Source organism: Anas acuta, chromosome 22, assembly GCF_963932015.1.
Source record: "Anas acuta chromosome 22, bAnaAcu1.1, whole genome shotgun sequence".
NCBI lineage: Eukaryota > Metazoa > Chordata > Aves > Anseriformes > Anatidae > Anas > Anas acuta.
The window spans coordinates 2,711,034-2,734,155 of NC_089000.1; the positions used below are offsets into that span (position 1 = coordinate 2,711,034).

Sequence of the window (23,122 nt, forward strand, 5' to 3'; positions counted from 1 at the left end):
ATCTCATCTTCCTTGAAAACACACATTCAAGTTTACGAGGTAGCAGTGGGAGAGTGTGACAGCATAAGCATGGAAGACAAAACTTACAGTAACTGCTAGAATCAAGCTGCCTCACTGAAACCACCGCCATCATTAAGAAAACAACTTGTCCTATGAAATAAACACATTACTACACATCAACCATCACTTCACATATGCAGAAAGAGGAGCATTTTAATTAGTGCATCATCCAACTAGATAGTAAGTATTACCATAACACTCTCACCTTGGGAAGTTAGTTCAATACATCTGAATACAGCTGCTTATGCATGTATTTCTGTAGTAAAATGTTTGTACTATGCACTAAATATCCACTTTGCAGAAAAGAAATGGAGCAATGCATTCACAAAGACCACTAGCATATTTGCCTAACGGATAAACTTGTTGCCATGGAAAGCTTAAGAAAATTCTGAGCTGGGGCTATTTAAAACACCAATTTCTGCAAACATTTGGCCAAGTCTTCATGTTAATGAACACATAAGATCATTAAGTTAAGATTAATTAACACTTAAGATCAAGTTACTGTATCTCACCACAAACTTCTTCAATTATAATCATCAGTACCAGACAAATGTTAGCACAGTAGGGTATACCACGCCAACATAAAAAAAAAGACAAAATGACTTAAAAGAAGCAAAAGGAAATGTTGTCATTACATGAAGTTCTTCATAATCTCAGAAAAGCTTAGCTGAAGCTATTCACAACACTCAGATTAAACAGATAAACGCATTTGAAGAGCCCTACGAGGAGAAAGCCCATCTGAAACATATGGTATTATACCACGCCACAAAAATGGAAGTAGGAATTGCCTACAGTCTTCCTCACATACTTCACATTTTGTGAATTGAATCATGTACCACTACCCCTGTAATAGAAAGAGGAGCAAGAAGTAATACATACATGTTTGCATAGCATGCCATCTCCATTCACAGCACCTCGCTGAAATCCTTAATGTGTTATGCTTTCTCTGACTAACCTGAGTATAAATCATAGGAAGCATTAAGTTTACAGGCTAAGACTTACTCACCCATAATGACTTAAATGCTACAGAATGTCATCTAACAACTATGAAGCAGGGCAAACAAACATCCACAGGGTTTAATTCTATGCAAGTTTAACCCACACAAGAGCTGTACTGAAACAATTAAGCGTAAATAATTAAACCTACAGCTTTTATCTTAGTAGACAAAGATGTTATTTCTACCTCGATGCAGACACTTAACAAAACTAAACCAGCAGACAGAGAACACAAGTATGCGGTGTCAGACCTGCTCTACAATTTCTCAATCGCTCCTCAGAGTTGTGCACTCCTACCTCCTCCCCTCCCTAATAACACAGCCTCCCACCAGTCCCAGCAAGTTCCTCTACGCAGCCACCGCTGACACGGCCAACCTGTTACCAAAAGCACGATGAGCACTCGTGTCTGGTTGTATTCCATTAGCTTTCATTTAGCTAATGTTAAGTATTATAGCTAAAAGAAGTAATAAAAATGACAGCTGACACACAGAACCCTTAAACAGAGTTTCCAAAAGTAACTGGTGTTCTCTATATTTAGCCAGTGTCTTATGAAGAACTCAGTTACAAACGGCATCTTTATTTTTATTTAAACATAGAAAACTATTCAAAATGTGAACCTGCACTTTCATGAACACGAGCTTTTCCTTGAATCCAGAGGATGGTACTCCTACACTCACTACAGCTCTCCAGGAAACATTTGTCTGACCCTGCAACAAAGCCACATGCAGATGATTAAGTAGCAGCATGCATTTCGACAGCAGCCTTTGCAAGATAATAGAAACGCAAGAGCTCACACAAGTAGTTGTACCAGAACAGTTAAACAAACACAGTTAAATCAGTCTGTCTTTATCTGTAATAACCAACCCATAGATCTGTCATTGTACTATTCTCTTTGCTAACTTTTGAGGGGGTCAGGTTAACAGTATTTATTTGTTTCTTTTAGGCTAGGTTATCTTTAGAAGTAACTACTTCAGACTTTCTCTGCCGTTTTATTCTGCTGTTTGACAAACCAAGTACATTCAAATGCAGCAGTCATCACACTGGTAAGTCACTTTTTAAAAACCACAGGACTGCTTAGCTTTTTGGGTCTGCCTGTGGGCTAACACCCCTCACACACCACAAATGAAGGCGGTGATCTGCTGCAGAGAGCGTTTTTGTTCCACCACCCCAAGCAGAACTCTTGAAAGGTCAGAGAAAAGCTGCAATCGCCTTTAAGGCCAAAAATGCACAGGAGTTTGTCCAAACGTTTGTGTCCAAACATGGGCTAAAGCTTCACTTGAACACAGCTGTATGAGGGCTACGATTCCCAGGAAACAGGACGGCCTTTGTGCCCGGCGGGGCACGGGGATTACTGTAACAGGAGTCTCTCCAACGCCGAGGAAAGAAGAGCAAAGCCTCTCACAGATGTAGGGCGCCGACAGTGCTGCTACCACCAGATTAAGTCTCCCATGTATAAAATTAACCCCCTTAGAATTGCTAAAAGGTTTTATTTACAACATTTTTATTTACTTTCACTGAAATCCATCGTGTTACTCTTTTTTACTAAAGCCCTCTGTTCACCATACATGTCTTTAGTCATATGCTTGTCTCCACAGTAGTAAAGAGTTCAGTAAAGTCGGGCTCCTCTCTTTTATGAAGTACTTCATCCCCCTCTTAGCCATACATTTCCAGTTTTCCTTCTTGTACTTTACCATTTTCTTCTTCAACACAACTTGAAGAGGAGGGAAAAAAACCACAACACATACAGCAGATGTTTTTGCTTTTTTGTTGTTGTTGTTATCAGCAGCAATCCAATAGATTTGCAATAAAGTTGTATCTTGAATTTCTAAAGAGAAACTTAATCTCAAAGATTTACTCTGTAGTATTTTCCATAGTGCGCACAGTCCCTTATCGCCCTCTCTTACCTCTGAAGCACCAAGCCATCAGCCCTGGCATGCAATGCAAGCTCGCCCTAAACAATAAATATCTTTGGCCTGTAACAGTTTTAGAGGCTACTCCTTACTGGAAGTATAGCACTTAATTGCCCTGAGCTTTTTGCTCAGGCACTGTGTAAGAACGTTACCATGTAACTGAAATGAGAACAACTGATGCCCAACAACATGCCTTCATTTGTATGAGGTAGGAAAAAACATTACTGACAAATTAAGTAGAGATAACAAGAAATTAAATTACCAGCTACCTGTTACTGTAAGTACATAGCTTGTGTCCATTAGCCCTCATTAAAAACATGATAGCATTTTATGATCTGGGCTTCCATCCTCAGAAGGAACATCTTTAACTGCTCATGGGCAGCTACTGTCAGGACGCGTTTGCAGGCATGAAAACTGCTTCTCTGCATCTGTTAAATTTGGAAAGTCTCATCTCCTTCCAACTTCAGAGTGACATTCCAAGGTCATATGGCAGATTATCACCACAGGTCCTTTCTAATATGTAAAAGCAGACTAAGGACAAGGATAAACATTATGGAAATTCATTAATATAATGTTCAACCAAGTCTCTGAATCGTTAATATCTGTTGAGAAGTTGTGATGGATTTGCTTAGCTTTTTCTGTGAACCAAGGTGCTTCACTCAGTTCAGCTGCAGCCCATTTTTTTTTTCCCCCTAGAGAAATGCTTTTCAGTCTTCTCTCCGAAGAGGGGGCATACTGACCTGTATCTCCAGAGGAACTCTACCTGCAGTGCTCCAGTTGCCCAACCTGTGCTTTTGGAGTTGTAGAGCACAATGCAACGGGACAACAGTTGGCACTTGGGGTAATAGAGCTGACAAGAAGTTACTAAATGTACAGTTTGCCCCAAGTCAGACGACAGCAAACTGGATTCTGCCTAATTTATGAATTGAAGAAAGGTCGATAGGCTCATAAGGGCACTACAGTGAACGACAACTTCTTCCACTTCTCAAATGATGTGGAAACAAGCCCCAGTCGGAGGACAAGTGTATTTGTCTTCTGCTCAGTTAACTGCTACATTCAAGATTAACTTCTTTTGATGAAACTAGACATGAAAAATGCAGAAAGTTTCCACACATTTTTTTCATAAAATAAAATGAAAATTGAAGTAGAATGCAAAAATAAAACCTCACTGAAAAGTAACTTGGACATTTTCACTCAAGAAAACAGAAGAAAAGAGCGGAGAGACTCGAGGCTGACACTGAACAGTTAAGGATTTGGTAGCTACAAACGAAGTTCCAGCACAAAGTCCACTTTGCTTTTGCAATCCCTGACAAGGGTCCATAAGATCTGAAAGCTGGGCTCTTTGCTCTTTACTTGTCACTTGAAATAGAACACCGCAGGAAGTCAATTTTTTACTCAGCCAGCTAAAACTCGGTGTGACCTACTCCTCGGTAAAAGCCCAAGACGATTCTAACATTTGGCACCCGTATGGTGCACGTTTACTTTTAGGAGGCTGACTCGAAGGCAAAGGTGGGTATTTTAAGATTCTGATACAAACTTTGAGCTACAGAGAGCTCAGCTGTCACTGCTGCTGAGCTGCTTTACACCGGAGCTTACTACCCAGTGAAGTGTTTGATTTTACTGGCAACAGTAAAAGGAAGCTTGCACTGTACCTGGCTTTGACCAGTGATAATAGGAGAGAAAATCTTCCATAATTTACACGAATCAAGGCACTTACAGAAACACTAGCCCTTTCCCATTTAACAACGGATTTTTCTTACAGACTGCCAAATAAAACCAGGTTCAGATTTGGCTAGATTCTAGCAAGTAAGGAGTCTGGCTATCAACACAGGTCAGAATAGATGTATAGCTGACGACCCATTTCCACATCATTTTGCAGTAATAATAATCAAGAAGATAGATTTTCAGCTATTGTAATAGTCTCACTAGAGTAACTTCATGCCAACCACCACATTAATAATACTGCCTCTTTGAAGTTCTGGGGCATTAATCATAGTCAAAAATGCTCTTGCAGAACTCCAATAGGAAGTGTGACAACAAAATTAACTCTCAACAGCAAGTCTAGTAAGCTCTTAAATCTTTCTGAAGGTTTCATGCTAAGCAACAAACACACTGGTGATACAAATAAATAACACACTTGCTTAGTCCAGGGGAAAAAGTAAATATATGCTAGTGAATATCTGATGTTCAGGCAACACTCGATTTCTTAGAAGTGTGGAATCATCAGTAAGTTTTATTTCAATAACTGTTCAAACCAAGTAAAAACTTAAAGACAGCTACATTTCACTGAGGAACTTCACACAGTGAGGGGAGGCCAGTGAGAATTCTCCACCACAAAGTCGTTCCTGTCAATCTATGCAAGGCTCTTGGCAAGAATGACAAAATAAATCTGAAGGTTTGACAGACTAAAAAAAGCTAAGTACACTCTGGTCTGACAATAACTGTTTCTTTCTTGTACTTTTGAAAAATGCATTAAGTGGAACAGAAGATAATTTTGATATTTTGCATTTTTATAATAGTGACATTAGAATTTTCATAGAGGCTTTACAAACAGAAATTGCCTTACAAAGTAAGGAGTTATCATGCTTAAAGAAGACAGGTCTCAGCCACACACATGTACAAATGGAGTCATATCTATTCCCACAAATAAACCAGTTATCAAAACTTTGTATGGACATACTTGGAGTTATGCGAAACGTGCCTGCTTGCCACTTCATAATAAATTATACAGGGCATCTGTAGACATGTCCTCAGAGTAAGAGGTTCCCATAAACAATTCAAGTAAAATATTACAATTCAGTTATTTTGCATAAAAGAGCAACCACTAAAGTTTAGTACTATTAATGATACAGAAATAATATTAATAGTATTGTTCAAACAGATTAAAAAATGAAGCGGAAAAATAAAGCAGCTAGAGAAAAGCAGTAAAAGTGATTAAGAGATAGGGAAGGTTCCCATTATAAGGAGAACTTGGAACCTTTACTACATGAGGACACGATTCAAGAAGGACAAACTGAAAGTCAGTCATTGAGGAGCTTGTATCTCCCCTAAAACCTAAAGTTTCCAATTGTAAGGCAACAAGCGAAGTGAAAGAGTAAGTGCCTGGTAAAGCCTTGACTTCACATGAGACAATGCAAAGGAAGTCAAGAAAGGCTTGTTCACATGAATCAAGTCGCATCGGTTTAAGTGAGACAACAAACCCAAACACTGCCATGGGCAAGGCAGGAACTCATTGAGGGCAAGAGAATAACCAAAGCCTGCTCCCAGAAGCAACGGGACAGATCCAAAACGCACACAATGTAAGGCACTTACGAGAACAAAAAAGAAAACCACTTGTTTCTGGAAAACAGTGCCTATTCTCCCACCCTGCAGGAATTCATCCACTTCCTGTACTTGAACACAGTCTCTAAATCTGTTTAATTCAAAGTTCTTTCCTAAAACAGAACTCCCCATTTTTTCTCCACATCTTCTCCCCAGAAGCAGTTCAACAGTTTCTGTGACTCAGAACAGAATATTTTAAGAAAGTGTTGGAAAATCCTAACAATATTCGTGCAAGGGAAGTAATATTTTAATAGAAACTTTGTAACATAACTACGTTTTAAATTATCTTGAAAATCAGTTTCCTTAAAAACAAGGAAAAGCAATGGAATACTAAGCTTTTCTCCCAGGCCACCCCCAGTTCCAAAGCTAATCCTGATCAATAGAAAAAACACATTGATTAATATTGGAAACTTGTCTGATGCCTTACTTTTCTTCCCACTGTAGGTTAACTAAAGAGAGCACTAGCAGATTTGCTCAGAAATGCTGTAAACTGGGATCTAGATGTGTTTCACTATTTAATTTTGGGGAAAAAATAACATATGGAAGAGTGGTTAAACTGAGGAAAAGAAGGAAAACACTGATCAGTTTACAATCTGATTTGAATAAGCAAATCACTCAAAGTTTGTTACATTAGAGATATGCCCTCATCAGAAATAATGTGGTAGCTAAAAACTACTGACTCGTTACAACCATAAAGGATGTTGTTAAATAAGCTTTTTGTGTGACAAAACCACACAAGGATGAAGTAACGCAAGGTGCACGGGATGCTTGCACGACTTGCTGTAATGAAGATCTGGTACTATCAGCACTGAGTGCTTGCCCTGCATTCCCAACCACCTCCTGGCCCTTTCCGAAGTTCCTCCTACTACAAGGAATTTTGCTTTCCTAGTGGCACCACCACTCTCATGTGTGAGCAGACAGAACTAGATGTCCCCAGCAGCATGAAAATTGGGGTGTCTCATCCAGCTTTCAGCACAAGCACATACCATGATACAGCGACAGCCCCACGCTGACAACACCTGTGGATTTCCATGAGCAGCTGCACATTAAGAAACTTTTAAAGGGAGTGTATACACAATAGCATGAGGCTTCTGGAGAAGAAACAAACCTTGCAGCTTTCCCTAACCTTACAATTACAGCATACAAGTAAACAAGTTGTCCAATGTTCATATAAATATGCTATAATCTGACTAAAAAAAAAAAAACACTGATTATTTTTTTTAAACAACTTAGGAATTAGTATCTGAATATGGTAAGTCTTCATTCTTCCAAAAGCTTCAACTTTGAAATATGGAGTTTTTAATAAATGCATTTTAATGCTGAATTTTTAAATTCTCTTTTATATACACCAATAATTTATTTTTACCTCTGATATGAAGTCTTATCTTCTCCTATTCTTAAACCCGTAGGCAGGAGCAAAGCTAGAATGAATCATACCAACCTCACTCTGCTGCTCGGGAAGGCTCAGAGCAACAGCTATCACAGAAACTGGGGGCGTTGCTGGAGAAGTGAAGAAGGAAATTTGAAGTAATACAAGTCTCCTATTCAAAAAGCCCCTTTTAATGGAGGATAAGAGAAAATCTCCACTGGTTACAAGACCTCGAATGTATTAGAGGTTGACCAGATAGAAGCAGCAAGGAGAGATACAGCTCCCTAGACATGACAAAGGCAACTTTTCAACTGGAGTTATATAATTATTCTTGTTAATCAGTCTAAACTTGGAAATATCAAAGCAAACTTTATTCTGAAGTTTTGTTCCAGATCTTTCTGACCTTCTCCTTCCTCCCTTGTCTCTTCCCAGCCATTAGCTAGGAAGTTCTACTGGAAATAAGGTTTGGTAAGAAGGTCATCTCATCGAGGGATTTCCTTGCTATCAATGTACAACTTTCAGAACTTGACCACCTTCTGTAAGCCACACTCCAGTTCACGTTCAACCATCTTCTCACAAGCTATTTTATTCCATGAACAACTCTAGCTAAGAAATTAATGTAACAAATTAAAAAGATCAGCACGGCAACACTGGACCATGATTTTCATTTGTGATGCCATCCAGATGGCAATCCAAGGCCTGCCTTTTGTGACCAGGACATGTAGTTATGCAATCCAAGAGCAGGTGATTATTTGGAACTAAGAGAAAATGCCTATGCAAGCATTAACAGAAAAAACTGCAAGAATTTTGACTATGCACAGAATTTAACCTGCTTATTGCATCTTCATGTTTCACGTTTGTGCAGCTGCAATTTGGCACCGTTTCAGCCATAGCCACGCTCACAGATAAAAGTGAATCCACTGTAACTTTTATTATGGCAGCATTGATTTAAAATCTCTGAAGCAAAAGCCTGAAGTTGCACTTTGCATTCAAGCCTGATAAAAAACACAGCATTACGACAGCAGTACGGACATTTATGGTAGTGAGGTTTTAATAAATTTATTAGCAACAGTTTGAGACTTTAAAACTGTACTACCACAGATATTCACTGGGGCTACCCAAGATCCTGATTCAGGTGATTTGTCCTACTGCAATAGAGTATTTTAAGAGGACACACAACTGGGTTTTCCAAGAGGCCACTTGGTTTTGTGACAGGCTCCCATTCAAACTGCCTCACGCAGCATGCTTTCAGTCAAGTGAAATTACAGACTTTTTCCTCCTCTCTTGAGAGCCTGACTTTGCAGGGAGAAGATACTAAAGAGGCACTCACGGCATTCACTCCAGACAATGGCAGAAATTATGCCACTGGGGTTTGTTGCCTAGATGAAGTGCTAGAAGGAACACTGCTAAGACACAAACACGGCTGAGCAGCACAGCACGGAAGCACTACCACTGGGTTATAAATAAGTGCAGAAGTAAAACACTGGCCTCTTCTCCCCTCTGGAAAATAAAGTTTAAGAAGTGTTATACACAAGCACGTAGCAGAGCACCATTTTATCCCGTGTAATGCCAATATCTTTCCTCCTCCGAGACCACACATTTGATCTGCCACATAATCCATGACTGAAACTATCCAGATTACCTTAGCACTGCTTGATCGCGCTTTGGAGCCTACTCAGCACCTTAGATTAGAGCCTGATAAAACCACTGGACATTTTTATGTATGACCATCCTTTCTTTAACATATTTGGCTAGTGAAAAGTTGCTTTTAGAAGGAAGAAATGTGCTGATAAAGGGAAAAAGTTCCCCCTATTCCACTGACACGTAAACGGATTTATGAATTTAACTATAAAGTGAAAGCTAGGCTATTCCTCCCACCCCAAACCTCAGAAAGGGAATTAACGAAGAAAACTTGTGCTGATGCATTTGATTTGAACAAACTTTCCTCCAAGCTCGATAGGCAGAACAAAAAGGTATTGACTACAACCTGGGAGAAGTTAGAAAGCTTGACAAATACTTGAAATTTCAGGAAATACAAAAGCAAGAAAGTGTGTTAATCGTTTTTCTGCTAGTTGTTGACCAAGACAATCTTCTTAGGCACTGGCAGCTGCTGGTTTCTAACCACTTAGTATTCATGTCAAAGATAACAAGGGTTAGCTCCAGTAAGTCTGATACTAACCAAGTTTTAGTATTTTTTCCCCAAAGACCCTTTTATCATACTGAATTTCCTTCCAAATCTCAAATACACTCATCACCTTAGCAACAACATTTTACAAGCAATCATTCAATGCAGAAAACTAAGTTAGTAAGAACAGTCATTTTCCTTAATTTAACAAAAGAGGTTTGCACATTAAAAGAAAAACCAAAGATTTACTGACGTTATGAAAACTTTCAAACTCTCAAACAATAACTATTCACACTAACACCTGGAAGATGGAATACTTCAAAATGCTTTTTGAAGGCAGATGACACAACCAAAACTGGCAAAGAAGTCATGCAACTAAAGAGCAGGGGAGTTTTGAGAAACACAACCGAGGCATAACCAAGGTCCCACCTTCTGCAAACGTGTTAGAGGAGACCGGGATAGAGAGGAGAATGCCAGGTGCCATCCTAAACATGCTCTGAAGGAGATTATGGACCAGTGTCAGTAATCACTTGCAAACAGAGGTCAGATCAAGGTCAAGCAGAATGTGATATTTCCATCTGTATCTTGTGTCTGTCCCAGACTGGGTCAGCTGCTGATTCTGAAATGCCATCCCGACTTGACAAATTCGGTAAGGCTTACCTCTTATGGTAAGACGGTCTGAACTGGGATCAGGGAAGGATTTATTCAGAAATCAAGAGAAACCCTACTGCAATGTGAAAAGTTTTACAATGGTGTAAGCATCAGCTCATTGGGCAAAATTTTAATAGCTGTGAAATTATCACTTTATCAGAGTTCATTAAACAAATTGCAGCAACAAGACCATTTGTCAAATATTAGCTATCTTAATGTTCAAGGACAAGGCCTAAAAAATGCATTAAAAACTCCAAAGGAGTTTTATTTTACTGAACAAAGACTAGTTATTAAATAGCTGCGCGTTTTGAAAAAATCAATTATAATGTACTTCTCAAATAAGGTCTTGTCTAGTCTTTTGCAAGGTACTAAACTGTCAGCTTCCTTTTCTGGAAAATGTGTTTCTACAGGACACTAATTCACAGTTGTTTAAACTTGGCAGTTCTTATTTAGTTCTATTTTCTCCTCTGAAAGTGTATGAGTACAATCTGTAACAGAGCAAAATTAATTTCATAAAAAAAAGGAATCGATTGATCTAACTAATAAATTCAAATCTCACTGTCCTGAGAAGCTACTCTCCAAAAAGTCTGTTAAAACTGGGAATTTGTTTGCACAATTACGTTGTACTTCCTCCCAATTTTTTCATATGCAAGAAGTAAAAATCACATTTTCCTCCCCCCATTTTTATAGTATAGTTAGTATTATTTCAAAAAATCAAAACCAAACAACAAAAACCTTTCTGATCTTGCTGAATTCATAGCTCATCACCACTTCCTTTAATTTTCCCATAAAACCTCAGCCCTTGAATCTGCAAAAGAATCATTATCAATGGAAACCATTTTGGAATTTTATCTGCAGCTACAGCTATCAATTCAGCAGAATATGTTATATTTTTAAAAGCAAATCAGCGTGAGTTGCGAATATTTGACATTACTGCAAATACTAAAATAACCAAGAAGGGGGGTAAAAAATAATCCACTGGAATCTCCTAAAAATAGAACTATAAAGTTTCAAAATATGTATGTACATATTATAAGATAAACAAAGCACATATTGTGAGTTGACTCATCTTATACAACATAACTAATGAAGCTTTAATCATAACAATTCAAAACACAATACTAAGAATTTGGTTTTTCTGCTTAATGATACAAGAATAAAATTATAAGAATAATAAAGAATAAATTATCTGTAGAATTGATCTATTATCTATAATTCTTATTCTATTATCATCTATATTGTTTGGGATTATTATTTTTCTGTGTGTATGTGGGATTTGGGAAGGAGGCTGTATTTATGAAACAGAGAGAAAACACTTATTTTACTAAAAGATGACAGCCTGAAATCATTAAAGCCCTTAACAGTTAAAACTCCCCATCTAGAAAACAGTACAACAACAAAATCCAGGAACTCCCAAATTGATTTACTGATATTTTTAAACTCTATCTTCATGAATGCAAACAGAAGTTCTGGGCCACATAAAATTACCTTAGAAATGATTCTGTCTGGCTTTTCTAATTTATAATATAATTAAATTCTTTCAAGTTGTTTTTCTAGCCTTTCAGGTAAATCACATGCACACAAACTCTATTTGCCGAGATAATGCACACTTAGGAAAAAGCATAATATAACCTCTAATTTACCAAGAGTTACCTACGTATGTACGCCAAATGTATTTCGTTACGGATCGCAAAATTATAGCCAGTGCTTGAATCGCAGAGTTTGTGAAAGTTCAGACTATGAGTTAGTGCTCAAAAGAACAACCGATCGTCTCGCAGTATTTCATTCTCCCAGGCCCCACGTCACTCTCTAAAATAAACAAGATTTATATAATAACCATTTTCCCAAACGCTGATCTTGTTCCCAACACGAGTCCCACAACTGCACCCCAAGTCAGACGGGGCCTTAGGCTGTAAGCTGCCTTACAGCGATGCCATTTTCCGCATCGGCCCTTTCCTCCCCTCGGCTCGTTTGTCACCTGCAGCAAACCCCGGGGCGCTCCGGGAGGCTCCAAAACCCCGCCGCAGTGCCGGGACCGGCAGGGAGCGAACAGAAAACCCTAAAAACCGAGCGAGTGCTTTGCTCTGAACCGAAATGCCAGTTATATAAGGCGATGCGCGGCGCCACATGCACTTTAATAAAAATAAAATAATAATAATAAATATACGGCTGCTGCCTTAACGCTGGGAGAGCCGCGGGAGGCCCGCTCTGACATATTTCCACGCTGACGAAGGCTCCTGAACCCCTCCGGGCCGGCCCCGGGATAGGCAGAGGCCGAGCCCGGCCGGGGCCGCCTCACGGCGCGGCGCTGAGGGGGCGGCTCCGGGGTGCGCGGAGCCCCCCGTGTGGCGCCCGCCCCGCTCCCGGGGCCGCTTCCCCCTCCCCGGCTTCCCCAACTTCCCCGTTCCGCCCCCGAAGGTCACGGCGGCGGCCGGAGGGGCCCGGGCGGGTGGGAGCTGAGGCGGCGGCGGCGCCCTCCCGCCCTCCGCCCGTCCCCCCGCAGCCCCGTGCCGCCCCTCACCTCTCCTGGCTTTCGGGGAGTGCCGCCGGCTCCGGGCGCTGGCTCGCTCCTCCTCGATAGCGGCGGCTATCTCCGGGTCGTCCTCCCCATTGTACCACACCAACAGCTCCTCGCCGGGCGCGATTGGCTGCCGGGAGAGAAGAGAGAGGCGCGGGGCCAATCAGACGCGGGGTTGTTGGGGGAATTAAAGAAATAAACGGGGGGGGGAAAGGGGGGAAGGGAGGGGGGAGCGGCGGCGGCGCCCTTCCCGCCTCAAGGGGCCGCCCCGCAGCGCCCCCTGACGGGCGGAGGACGCGCGGCGCTCGGCGGACGGGCACCGGGCTCCTCCCGCCGGGCCGGGGGCGCCTCAGCGGCACCGAGCGGCCCCGAGCAGCCCCCGCTGACACCGCGCAGCCCCCGGGCACGGCGCTGACGGGCAAAAAAAGGCTCCGCTCAGTGCCCGGAGTCGCCTGGGGACAGCCCAAAGGCGAGCCCCGGCGCACGGTGGTTGTGCTCAGGGAGCTGCCGGGGAAACGCGCCCACCTCAGGGCAGGCGGTACAAAAACCAAAGTGATCAGCTGGAATTTGGGATAAAACCTACAGACCTGGGGGAGAACTGTAGCAGGGGAGGGGACACAGAGCAAGACCTAATTACTAGGTGTTTGAGAGCCACTTAATTACAGTAATTAAAGACTTGTCTGCCATTCCATAGGTGTTATTTCTCTCTTTTTTTTTTTTTTTTTTTTTGCTGAATCCTAACCAAAAATCCACAGGAGAGGCCTCACTCGCCAAGCTGCCATCCCTACACCCATCCCCACCCCATCACCAGGCTGACCCACGCCAGTGTCCTGTTAGCTCCTGTGCTCCTTAAAACAGCCTCTGACTGGAACAGCTAAGTCTTCAATTTTGCAGGTTAAAGATGTATTTGTAACCCTTTTTTTTTTTTTTTAATCGTAATTCTGTTTCCTGAACTATTTTATCCAAAAATCACACAGACACAAAAATGCCTTTCTCTACCTAACTACAATCCCCCTTTTTCCCCAGACGTAATGAACACTGGAGGTAATAAAACAGTATTTTTAGAGTCATGACGTTAGGGCAAATGGTAGCCTAGGACTATTATTGCAAGTCTGAAGCCAAAGGGAAATTTTGCATTGAGAACAATAGCAGTATCTGTTTCTTTTAAATAACTTTGCTTTTTTCTTTTTTAGTAATAATAAAAAAGGTCTCACAGCACTTGACAGAGGTGATAGTTATCTTTATATCCCCAGACACTGGAACAACAAGAGATGCAAGTGTTCAAGTTATATTGTAACTTATTAAGTACGCATTTAAGTTATAATAATAAGAAGCCAAGCAGCAGGCTTTGCTTAACAGTTCTGGAGGCCTGGTAGGGTAAGCAGCAGTAACCAGATTTGCATGGTCCCACTCTGCAGCTGGTTAGCAGCAAGGAATGCAGAAGAGTTGCCCGATGCAAACTACTTCTCATTTTGGCCATGTACAACTCTAAGAGTTGGCAAAACTTTGGGGCAATTCAAACACATGATGATAATGAACATGTAATTTGTTAGCTTCATGGGTGGAACTGACATTCGATGTGATGAATTTCGTTTTGGAATAACTACTCTAGAATCTAAATTAAGCCCTCTAACCTTGTACTTCTAAAATGAGATGCAGCAGTTTCAAAAAATAAAATAAAATCAGACCATTAAGAGAGCTCCCTCAGCAGCAATACAAAAAGAAAAGGACTGCAATGACCAAGTGCCACTTCTAGAGCTCCTTTGACACTCGAATACACAGCCAGCTTACTGCTGGCACCCTCCAGCAACACTTCTGACAACCTTCTTCCAAGCTGTTATCTCCAGACCATCTGCTGGAGCATCAGCTTGGGACACTTTGGTTATGAAAGGGTTGGATTTGGGGCAGGCCCGATACAGTAACAGCTTTCACTTGCTTATTGGTACGTTATGTTTCAACTCTGACATTTAACATTCCTTAAGCTGAATATTTTTTGTTCAAAAGATTTGAAGTGATTTTGAAGCTTGCCATTTTCAAGAGTAATATCCAAAATTCTAACAGATTATCTAAAATTCACTTCATTGTACATGCAAACACTGCAATGTGTCTTGTACGGGCTGAGATAGACATTTACCTCTCTGATCTTATTAGAATACAAGTTTTTCCGTACTGACTGTATTTTACCACTACACTGTTCTTTTGCACTTGGAAGTGGCCATACCTCCCCAGCTGTAACCACACCGGATAGTTTGTGGCATTGATGCTTGTGTGCATTTTTCACACAATAATTCTATGTTACCTTGTGTTCCTATGTAACAAGGAGGTTCTGTAGTTATCCTAATCCTGTCTGACAAAACATTCTCCCCTAAAGAAATTAATTTCTCCATAAGCAAGGACAGTCTCATAGCCTAACTTATTTAGAAGACTTTTTGAAACTGAGCTTTCACTGCAATTTACTACTATTTTGCTTCAAGAATTACAAAGTCCTGCACTATGCTCAGAATAACACCACTCAACTAGCTCATTTTATTACGAGAGGCAGGAAGAACTTCTGAAACCCCATAATGAGTTTAAGCTGTTTCCATGAAATATGACAGCTCTCATATATGTATATCGGGGAAAGCATATGCAAAGCAACCTACAAATATCCTCAGTCCTTCAGTAAAGAAGAAGAGAGGATGGAAGAGACGATATTTGCTTGTGCTCAGTTAAAAATGCTATTCGAGACCTCATTAGAGGTCCCCAACATGAAATTTTACTATTTATGTATAGCAGAGAACAGGGAAATTAAAGCTCCGTGCAGTTTTGAGGTTCTTTTACACCAAGCAAATGCAGACTTTGCTTATCTTAGCAATGCAGCTTGGAAATCAGTCTGTTTAACTTACAAATCAGAAACCTACAGAAAAAAAAAATGAAAAAACCCTGGGGGGAAAAATAAATTAATAGCAATGATAACATTTAAAATGCTACCAAGGTAAAGCAGAACAAAATAGCATACAAGCCACTCACTCTCTTTTGGGGGTAAATAACAACTGTGTTGTTTGTCCCCAAATGGAATTCCCCCAAATTTATGCGTTATGAAGAAGATTAGAAAGGAAGGTTTGATGAAATGTTCCTAAATGTTGAGAGCACACTGTTACCAACCATGTTTTCTTTTGTCTCACTGGTCAATAAGGTGTGATGTGAATCTAATACTGATAGGAAGTCATCACAGAAAAGGGAAGACAAAAACCAGACGTTTACATGAAAGATATATATAAACAACCACACTTTGTAAATAGAAAGAAAAAAAACGGGTTCTTTTTCTGCTAAGTTACAATTTTTTTCTGCAGCTTTTCTAAGTTACAGTATAGTAAAAGCTGATCAAACAGATAACATTTAAATGATTTCATGCAGCAATTTGCCCTCAAGACCAAAAATTTGAAATCTCCTCTTCTATGTTATACTTTTACCTGTGCTGTCATTTTCTCACAGCTCAATTTCCAATTTCTTCACACTACTTTTAAGAAACATGGTCACTATAAATGTCACTTTAAATAATGAAAAGTAACTTTAGAAAACACTAGAAAACAAGCTTTCATAATAACATCCTTTGTTTTTTATATCATTGGAACAGCTAAGACATTAAACAGAATATTGGAATAATCATCATTACTATTATTTCTAGTATTAACTACCACTAGGCTACAAGAAGAGTCATTTCAAATTTGTTGAATTAAACATAACGTGACTTGCTAAATCTTGATCTGACTGAATACTGAATGTTTCATGGTGGTAAAGACTGTCCGATTTTAATGGGAAAGTTTCACTTCAAAAATCCCAACAAATCAGCAAGACTGAATCTTCCTTACATACCATTACAAATCATAGAATCATTTAGGCTGCAGAAGACCAACAAAATCATAAAGTCCAGCCATCACCTTAGTGTCATCAACGTCACTTAGATATCTCCAGGGATGAGGACTCCACCACTCCCCTGGGCAGCCTGTTCCTGCACCTCATCACCCTTTCTATGAAGAAATTCTTCCTGATATCCGATCTAAACCTCCTCTGGTGCAGCCCTTTCCCACCTTAGTCTAGAAGGTGGAAGAGGAGAATAAAATACATTGAAATAGATTGTTCAAAGAGTAATTGAGAATATCAGGGTAAACTGTTAATAAAATTTTGGTATTACAGATTCATAAGTTTCTTTTCCAATATGGAGCAAAGTTAAACTTGATGATATAACCCAGCTGTTGCATAGTGAAGCAACTTACACATTGGTACAGCTGCATTTTAAACTACCTGCCAAGTTTTTTGTACTTCAGAGGCAGTGGCTATTGTGGGACTGCAGGAGTGACCTGCCACCACTGGACCATGGCTGCAACGCTTCTAGGAGCAACCAGGCCCTGAGAATGGTTTATTTTTGAGCAGCATGAAGCTGGGAGTACTAATACAAGTGCTAAGCAGCTCAGGTCCTGGCACTCTCAGTTTTCTGCAGCACCCGAACCTACTCACAGGTGCTGCTTCTGCACTGGACTCTAAAAGGCACAGCAGCAAGCCTTTGTGCAGAGGCAGCCTGGAGGTAACACATTTTCTGATATATCGCTCCATTTAACCAGAACACAGTGCAGACACCAAATGTGAATTTCCAGGTAACCTGAACTGGTATTGCTAACACTGATCTGAAGCTGTAACAGTCCCACGGCACACAGGGACAGGCACAGCACACCTCCAAGTGGTTGCTGCAGGGGCAAATAAACCCTCTTAAACTCAAGACTGCTCTTTGAAAATCCCATTGTGTCCCAGACAGGACAAAAAAATCTCATCTCGCTGCAAGAAACCCCAGACAGATTTTGAAACCAACGAAACTGAGCCTTATTGGCTGCTCCAGCAGTCTTCAGAGAGCTGCTTGGCAGCATGATTTTGTTGGCAAGGCTTACTGGGATAAAATGCATCAGGTCGCAAGCCGAGAGGACAGTCAAAGCAACAAAGGACATTTCAGATACTGAAGCCAGGTATTTGTTATTCTGTCAGAATTGCTCAGCCTTTCTTAGCACTACAGTTTTCCAAAGTGCTGTGTTGTCCATGAGAAAACAGACTGAACATCATCTTTACCATGACTAATACCTTTGCAACAGGAGAGAAGTTTAAAATGTCCCAGTGACTCCAAAAGCACTTACATCCATGGATGAGTGCGACTATGGGCAAAGTCTGGGCAACCCAAGATAAAAAGCCTAGAGCAAACTAAACCAGCTCCAGATGCACACCGAGAGCCTGCCCTCAGTGAATAAGCAGTAAAGACAAGTCAAAAGCCTGGCTGACAGTAGGGAATTCCTCCTCAAATGCTATCTCAAAGCTATTGGAAAGCTCAGAAAATATTTAAGGGCTTTTTCCAATCTAGTTTGACCTAAAATATAACAGTTCTACATACTTCTTTTTTGTCCTATAAACTTGAAAACCACATGGCACCAATTCATTCTTTTCCTAAGTGAGGAACAGTTAATTAGAAGCGTTGTTGGCCTTACAAGGAAATTTAAGAAACATCCACAGCATAACAGCAAGGCTGTATATAACCAACTATACAAAAGCATTCTAACAAATGCTTTCTAACAAATTCTAACCAAAGTCAACCTACATATACTCACCACTAGCAGGTTCTTGATCAGAGATTCAAATAATACTTTACAGCTACAATATTCTAACACTAGCATACTCTGCCCTTACTGAGCTAAACAAATATTTTCTTCATTCAGGAGACGCAACCTGCCAGTAATCACGCCTGCCTACCCTCTTTCCCCCACCACTCCTGCAACAAAACCAGAGAGGTATACAACTAGAAAAATCTGACTCATGATGCTGCCTGTAAAAGTGTCTTGAAAGCCTGTCTTTGTTGTATGAAGCAAAGACCATAAAAATATCTCATTTCTAAGAAAAAAAATCAGTACAATTTGTCTCAGTATCTACAGGAATAGAAAAAACATATTTTATGTAATCTGCTTGCTCTTCATCCCCATCTGTATCATCTTTGGTGCTACAGCAAATCATTAACTAAGAAGAAAGATCTAACGTTCATAAGTATTCTAACAGTAGATTGTAATGTCAGTTATACTGACAGAAGAACTTAGACCAGTGAAATATAGCATTTGCAATATTTTAATTGTATTTCATAAAGTGCTTCAAAATCTGTTTAGTACAAATAGTTTTAAGAAAGGAGTTGAGTAACGGAAAATAAAAGATTAAACAGAATAATAACTGAATCTTCACAGACATTGATACCTTTAAACTTTTGTAGTATATAGTCCTGTTGATCTCCAGAGGAAACAGATTCTGCTCCTTCCCTGAACGTGCCCAGTTTATATACCGCAGCCAGTTCCCTTTCTTTGGATCAGTTGCATCAACACACATCCACCCCAAGTTTGGGTAATACACCTATGGGAGAAAAATGGCATTTATCCCAAGCAAACACACAACTGTTCACGTTGAAGTGTGCATGCACCAAACCACAAAAACATATTTTAAGGCTATACAAAGTAGTTGTTATCATCCAAGTCAGAGGTAAGGCCAAAAAATGAGCAGAGATAAGGGTTGTTTTAGGGGCAAGAGTGTTGCTGTTCTTTTGCAGTCCTTTTAGAGGATCTGGTGTAACTGAAAAAAACTGAAGAACTTCTGGCCTCCAAGACCTTCTCTGTCTGAGGCCTTTGGGCTCAAAAAATCAAACTCCTTAAACACATTCCATTCTATACATTGTTTTCAGTTTGGCAAGCCTGAAATGATTCACTAGAGTTTATATTTAGTGTAAGGACTGATGTTACAATATAAATGCAATTGAGCTTTATTTTTACTATCTGAGGAATTGGGAAAAGTAACTATATAGAAGTCAGAAGCATTTGCTTTGTTTGCAAAGAAAAAGGAAAGCATAATGTGTATTTAATCTTGCTTCAGAATATTAAAGAGAATCTTAACCTTTCAGAAGTCTCGTGATCACCTTAAAAAACTGACTATGTCGATAAGCTTCTTTATGTTCCAAGATGCTACATAAATTCTTTGGTTTGCATTCTTGGCTAAACATTTTGAAAGTATACTCATATTCTACATTTCAAGACCGTTTCCATTAAAGCAAAACTACTGACAGCACTTCAGTATTTTCTGCTGACAGGCAACTCTGCTTCTCTTCTAAGACACGTTGTATATCTCCCACATTTCTTCTTATAACCCAAGTTAGATGCCTGTAAGAAAAGCTGTCAATGGATGCTATATATATATACATATTTTTTTATATATATATATATATTTTTTTTTCCAAAATGAAGAACGCACCACTATTCAGCAACTGGAGCTATAATTTTTGCATTATTTAACAATATTTTCTTTGTCTCAGGACACAAGCATACTAACAGGTACACAATGTCTCAAAAAGTATTGAGCAGCTTATAGGCTTTCAGAAAAATAAGGAAAAATAAGTACAATTCGATTACGCTTTATTTCCTTTTGGGTAAGTCTATAGATACCAGCCTCCGCCAGGAAGAACTCAAAGCCCTGTGTCCCTAGCTCATCACCTCCTGCAACATTTGCTTAGCAACACTGTAGATAAGGAATACACTGAAATTCAGATTTTACCGTTACTTTCCCATTCTGTTACACAACGCTGTAGCTTTTGTTTGCTTGCTTTAGATATACTTGTAAAGCAAATATCAAAGTCTTTACCAAATGTTTTACATTTTCTATTTGAACTACACTTCTACAACAGCTTAAAGCCAGAACAATTTACTAAAGTTGATTTTCTTTTTTGCTGATATCCTATTGCTATAATAAATTAGAATTTTATCAATGGAGGTAAAGTTTCAACAAATACACCAAAATCTTCTTAGCCTCTTCCCAAGTGAAGAGAAAGCCTCTTCCTTACTTAAACTATTTCAGCATGGATTTCATCAGCTGACTTCTGAAAGAATGTTCATCAGCACACCCAGCCCTTGCAACATGAGAAAGTAAACAGCTTCACGGACCAAGACTGGAAAGCAATCCTTTTTATTAAAATGGAAGAAAACAGCCAAACAATGATGTGGAAGGGGTAGGAGATATGGAATGCATGGCAAAGCATAGTATCTGCTTACTTTTCAGTGAAACCATCCAGTTACTGATTTTGTTGTATAAATCTTGTACAATGGGAGACTGGAAATAGTTTCAATTTCTCTACATAACATTGTGTTTTTAAATGATTCCTATAAGCCATGACCAGGACCATTCTTTGCAGTTGGGCCACTCATTCTGAGCCCATCGGTGGGTGGCATTTCCCTCAGTTTTCAGTTGCTTGCTACCATTTTCCTATCAGTGGCTTTTCTCTGACAGAAAATGAAAATACCAAGTCTAGTGCTCTCTTCAGACAAAGCATATACTGACACAAAACTCATCTTTTTCAAAATGGTACTGTAGCATGATCATTTCAAATTATTAAAATTGACTGGAGAGGCTACATTTTTAGAAACCTGAGTTTTTCTTCAGGTTAACTTAATTAAAAACAAAATGAATTTCTTGTGGAAAAAGGTTGTTCCCTTATCTGAAGGTCCGTATACTGAACTACTCCCACACACCACCATCCTTTTACAAATCATATTTTCTTACAGTTAAGATGCTGGAGTGGTTTCATATATCAGCATATGGGGCCAACTGTTGCTGTCTCATTTTAGCTGCCTTTTTTTATCTATTTTTTTTTAATTCCAAAATCAGTATGGAAGCAACACACGATTACTTTGAAGTCTAGAAAGGGATTTTGTGGTTGCCTGCATTGCAAGCTATGAATCTTCATATCAAATTGTTTGCCACTAGCATTTCTCAACACAAGACATACCTAGTGAGAACATACAACATCCAACATGAAGAAATACAGTTGCAAGGTCAATAATTTACTTGATTGATTTCAATCTCACTAAGTGTTCTTGTACCAGATCAAAATTGGAGATATCTTATGCAATGGAGTTTGTAAAATATATTAGCTTAATAAAACAAACATTCTACTTGAACACTTTGTTACTTTCCTGCATGTGAATCTGCATTTCTGTGACATTATTCTAGCTCAATTCCTCCGACAGGGCTTAACATTAGGCTTTAAATGTGTTTCATGCAGTTCTGCATTTGCAGGCCAGGGACAAGAAGGATGACTGCTATCATTCTCTTTACACTAACAATCCATAAACTAGCAAATTCTATTCAGTGCATGCTATGCCACAGTTCCTCCATCTCTCTTCCTAGACCATTCACTATGCCAAAGCCACTTGCTGTGTGTACCTTCGGAAAGGCTGAAGAAGTCTTTGGGAATAGTTACGAGCTGCCTTATTTAAAGATACTGTAGGCAGGATTCAACTCCAGATTAAGAAACCTACATCCTGAAGTCTACATAATATCTGAGGTCTTATGACTATCAGTGGAGCTTAACAAGCTATTCAACTGCCCAGACAGTACTTGCTTTAAGGCAAACCCAAATACAAGAAGCACAAGAAATACTGCAACAGTTGAGAACTTTTATAAAAGACTCCAAAAGCAAAACCAATTCCCATAACAAAGCTGTTTTTCAAAGAGCTAGATGAGGAGGAGTGTTGTGGCTTCTTTAAGACATTCCATATCCTTCCAATTTCCCTAATTTCGTAAGTACTCAGCTGCAGAAGGGATATCACTCACTGTTCAGGCCAACAAAGCAAAGCTTTTTCAGTAGTAGACTCCTAAAAGGAGGACGGATCCAGAGACAGTATGTGAGAAAATTTCTACAGCAATTTTATACAATGCCATTAATTCAAAGTTTTGTAGTTCAGAATGGTTGCTCAATGCAAGTATCTATAAATACATATGCAAAGGTAACCACAAATGGCGATTACTTCACATAATGTCTATCCCCAAAATCCCTAGAAAGGTAAATGCAAAATACCAAGCTAGTGACAGATACCCTTTTCATTTGCAAGCTTTTTCTTACCTCCCACATATATACATTGCTCTTAACTTGAGATCTTTTTTTCTTGTCACCAACAAAAGGCCCGAATTTCTTGCCTTTCAAAATTGATTTTGTTGCCCAGACACCTGAAAGGATACATATCAATAATTATAACAAATCTGACTGATCTGAAGAAAGTTCTTTTCACAACTCCTATTTCTTAAGATCATTATATGTGTCTGTCTCAGGTTGTGCAGCATTCTACAATATT

General features: G+C 39.6%; 1 protein-coding gene across 10 annotated transcripts in view; it reads right to left on the reverse strand.

Moving 5' to 3' along the window:
• Window positions 1–23,122, reverse strand: part of PRDM2 (PR/SET domain 2) — a 70,919-nt gene that overhangs the window by 30,039 nt on the left and 17,758 nt on the right. For 9 of the 10 annotated variants that reach the window (XR_011089575.1, XM_068658877.1, XM_068658869.1 and 6 more), the window contains 3 exons: window positions 22,894–22,997; window positions 19,209–19,361; window positions 12,954–13,080 (listed from right to left, as the gene is read on the reverse strand). Coding sequence is in view for 8 of the 10 variants with exons in the window: in XM_068658869.1 (XP_068514970.1) it covers window positions 12,954–13,080; window positions 19,209–19,361; window positions 22,894–22,997 (384 nt within the window). In the remaining 2 variants the exon portion in view is untranslated. Of the gene's footprint in view, window positions 1–12,269; window positions 12,817–12,953; window positions 13,081–19,208; window positions 19,362–22,893; window positions 22,998–23,122 lie in introns of those variants that run through there. The other variant, XM_068658879.1, reaches the window with a different exon arrangement.